Genomic DNA, 3,261 nt, shown 5'->3' with positions numbered 1-3,261 from the left:
TACTCGATCATGCAACTTCTCTCGATCATGCAACTTCTGTGCGTCAAAACTGATGAACTTTCGTTGGTTGAAAATTTCAAATTTAGCAGAGTTTCTAGAGTGGAAAACCATAGGAATTGAAAACTGGTGACTCTTCCCTTATTTCCCTCCCTAAAATGTCTTGGGGTTGATTTTTAGGAGTTATTTGAAGGAGTACCCTCCAAAAGCCGCCAAAAACTGTCATTTGAAACGTTTAAGTCACTTTCATCTCCGTGGCGCATCATGTGCCGATCTAGTGCATCATGCACCAGCTCTCTGGAATTTGGCGCATCATGCGCCAATTCCAAAATTTTGGCCGTTTCGATTTTGATCAAATAAATTCTCAATCTTTTAATAACATTAGGCAAATCTTTTTCTCAATCTTTTAATAACATTAGGCAAACAAAGATGTTTCTAAACATTATTCTCAAATACACTAATTACATAAAGACATAAACATAAACATACATATAAGAATTTAAACAAAAACTCAAAAATCAATAAAAATCAATGAAAACAGCGATACATATGGGTTGTCTTTCACGAAGCGCTTGGTTTAATGTCGTTAGTCTGACATTCCTAGTCTCATTCTGGGTGATCCAACATGATAGTCTCTTTAACATTTGGTCTTTGATCATCAAACTAAGGTTTCAATATGCACCGATTCACTTTAAATATTCTTCTAGTTTTGAGTTCTTTAATATTGACTGCTCCATAGGGATAGACTTTTATAACTCTGAATGACCCTTTCCATCTAGACTTCAATTTTCTAGAAAATAATCTAAAAAATAATTTTAATCTTGTATTATATAATAAAACTTCAGGTTCAAATTCTCTTATTACTATTTTCCGATCATGTCATTCTTTCATTTTTCCCTTATGAATCATCGCATTATTGTAAGATTCATTCTTAATTTCCTCAAGCTCATTCAATTGCAATAATTTTTCTCACCAACTTCTTTCAAATTGAAATTAAATTCTTTTATCGCCCAATAAGCTTTATGTTCCAATTCAACTGGCAAGTGATATGTTTTCCCAAAAATTAATCTATATGGGGACATTCCTATATGTATCTTATGAGCTGTTATGTATGTCTATGCAATATCTAATCTTATAGACCAATCCATTTTGTTAGAATTAATACTCTTCTCCAAAATTCTCTTAATTTTATGATTAGATACTTGATACTTCCGCTAAACCATTAGTCTGGGGATGATAAGCAATTACAATTTTATGTATTATATTATATTTTTCCACCAATCTTGCAACTATTGTATTTCTAAAATGAGATCATTCATCAGTAATGATTACTCTCGACATTCTATATCTTGTAAAAATATTTTTGATTAAAAATTTTAAAACACTCCGAGCATACCATCTAAGTAAAGTGATTGCTTCTATCCATTTTGAAACATAATCCACCGCAACATTAAGTTATCACTACAATAAAAAAATTTTCAACATGAAAAAAAAATAATAAAAATAAAAATAGCACCAAATAATCATTAAAGTAATCCTTTTTGTCTTCCAATCGACATTGAGAAAAAGAAACAATATTAAATCGAAATTGATGTAACATTTGTTTGACAAAAAGAAAAACCATTGCCAAATATACAAACCCTCCCAACACAGGTGCATATCTAAACCCTATAGATAATTAGAAAACAGGGATGGACCGCCCTGTCATCAAGCACCAATATTTCCTCCTCCCCGTACCTCACCGAGTCAACTCCCGATCCCATCTCCTCCGGTTCCCCGACCCGGCCCACGATAACGCGACAAACTAGCATACGTTTCCTACCATCCCCGCAGCTGCAGCTCTCGTGCGCCCCACGGCTTCCTTCGAAAGTCCGCACCCCCTCCATCTTCCCCACTCTGGATCGCTTCAATCCGCCATTATACAACCCACTATCCGACCCCGGGGCGTGGAATCGCATCATCTCATTCCCATCAGCGGCGCAGCGAGGATCGCCGGAATCTACTCGGATGATGGCGGAGCGGAGGGCCTCAAAGGCTGCGATGGCCGTCGGGGAGTGGCGAATACGGAAAAGCATCTCGATTTGGCCGGAGAAGGGTGCGTTGGAGGGAAACCAGCCTGAACGGAAGATTAGTTCGATTATGCGGCGGGAGGAATGCGCTGCTGGGAGTAAGGAGAGTGTTTGAGGAGGCCATGATGCTGAAGGCGGCGGCGGACGAAGAATAGCAGGGGTTTTGTAGTATAATGTGGGTTTCTGTTTCGGTGAGAGATTGGAATTCGGTATCAAGGGGATGGTTTGAGAGCGAAGTTGACGGAGCTGTTTGGTACAGAAATGAGGGATTTTGTGGCGAAGGAAGATGACGTCGAAAAGGGCGTGGGAGGAGCTGCGGCTGGAAAGGGATCGATTGCTTGAGGAAGATGGGGGTCGGTTGTTTGGGAGGTGGACTACGTCGCCTAAAGTATCGCACTTACAGTGGAGGAATTTTAGCCAGTTGAAGGGCATCGCCGGAAGAGAATGGCGGCTGAGGTCGCCGCGGGGTGACGGGCAAAGAGGGTCGAGGGAGAGGTGCGGTTGTGGCAGGGGACACCTGGATTTAAATGCCCCTCGTGGTGCCGCCTGATTTGTTATTTATTACTGAGAACTAGAGCGGAATAAACCTGTGTCTTCTAGTGTGTAATTGTTTCTCTTAAATTTTATAATTTATTTATATAAATAATAATATTTAATATATTATTTTCCATGTACAGTTTAAATAATTTAATAATTTTGTCCCTTTGCTTAATACTTTTAGAAAAATATTTTATTATTCTATAAATTATGAACTAGTTAATTCTACTTATATTTGAGAGCTTAGGACACACACACACACACACACACACACACACATATATATATATATATATATATCAAATGTATGTGCTTATTTATGATAAATTACTCAAATGTTAAAAAATTTATGAAGTAGTTTAAATTAGCATTACTCTAAAAATAATAGAAATATGACTGAAGAATTTTTGAAGTATTTATAAAATATAATATTTACATTAATTTGTAATTACAATTAATTTTAAAATATTTAACAGAATTTTAATGTAAATAAAAAAAAAGATTACATCGAAATACCTTTCAATATTTAATAAAAGCTAGAGCTATTTTATAATAAGATAATTATAATGTTATACAAAAAAAATAAATATTAGACATTCAAAAAAAAATCATATAAAAATATTATGAGTAATTAATTAATTGGTTATATTATTGAATA

At 35.8% G+C, this 3,261-nt stretch overlaps 1 protein-coding gene across 1 annotated transcript; it reads right to left on the bottom strand.

The window, feature by feature from the left end:
• Positions 1 to 1,644: 1,644 nt before the first annotated feature.
• On the bottom strand, positions 1,645 to 2,572 carry LOC110033301. Its single transcript, XM_020737227.1, has one exon. It carries the CDS (start codon positions 2,496 to 2,498, stop codon positions 1,659 to 1,661), a length of 840 nt encoding a protein of 279 aa, XP_020592886.1. The 5' UTR covers positions 2,499 to 2,572; the 3' UTR covers positions 1,645 to 1,658.
• Positions 2,573 to 3,261: the final 689 nt, after the last annotated feature.

This window comes from Phalaenopsis equestris, unplaced genomic scaffold, assembly GCF_001263595.1.
Source record: "Phalaenopsis equestris unplaced genomic scaffold, ASM126359v1 Scaffold001127, whole genome shotgun sequence".
NCBI classification, from domain to species: domain Eukaryota; kingdom Viridiplantae; phylum Streptophyta; class Magnoliopsida; order Asparagales; family Orchidaceae; genus Phalaenopsis; species Phalaenopsis equestris.
This window is presented reverse-complemented; position numbering and strand designations above follow the sequence as displayed.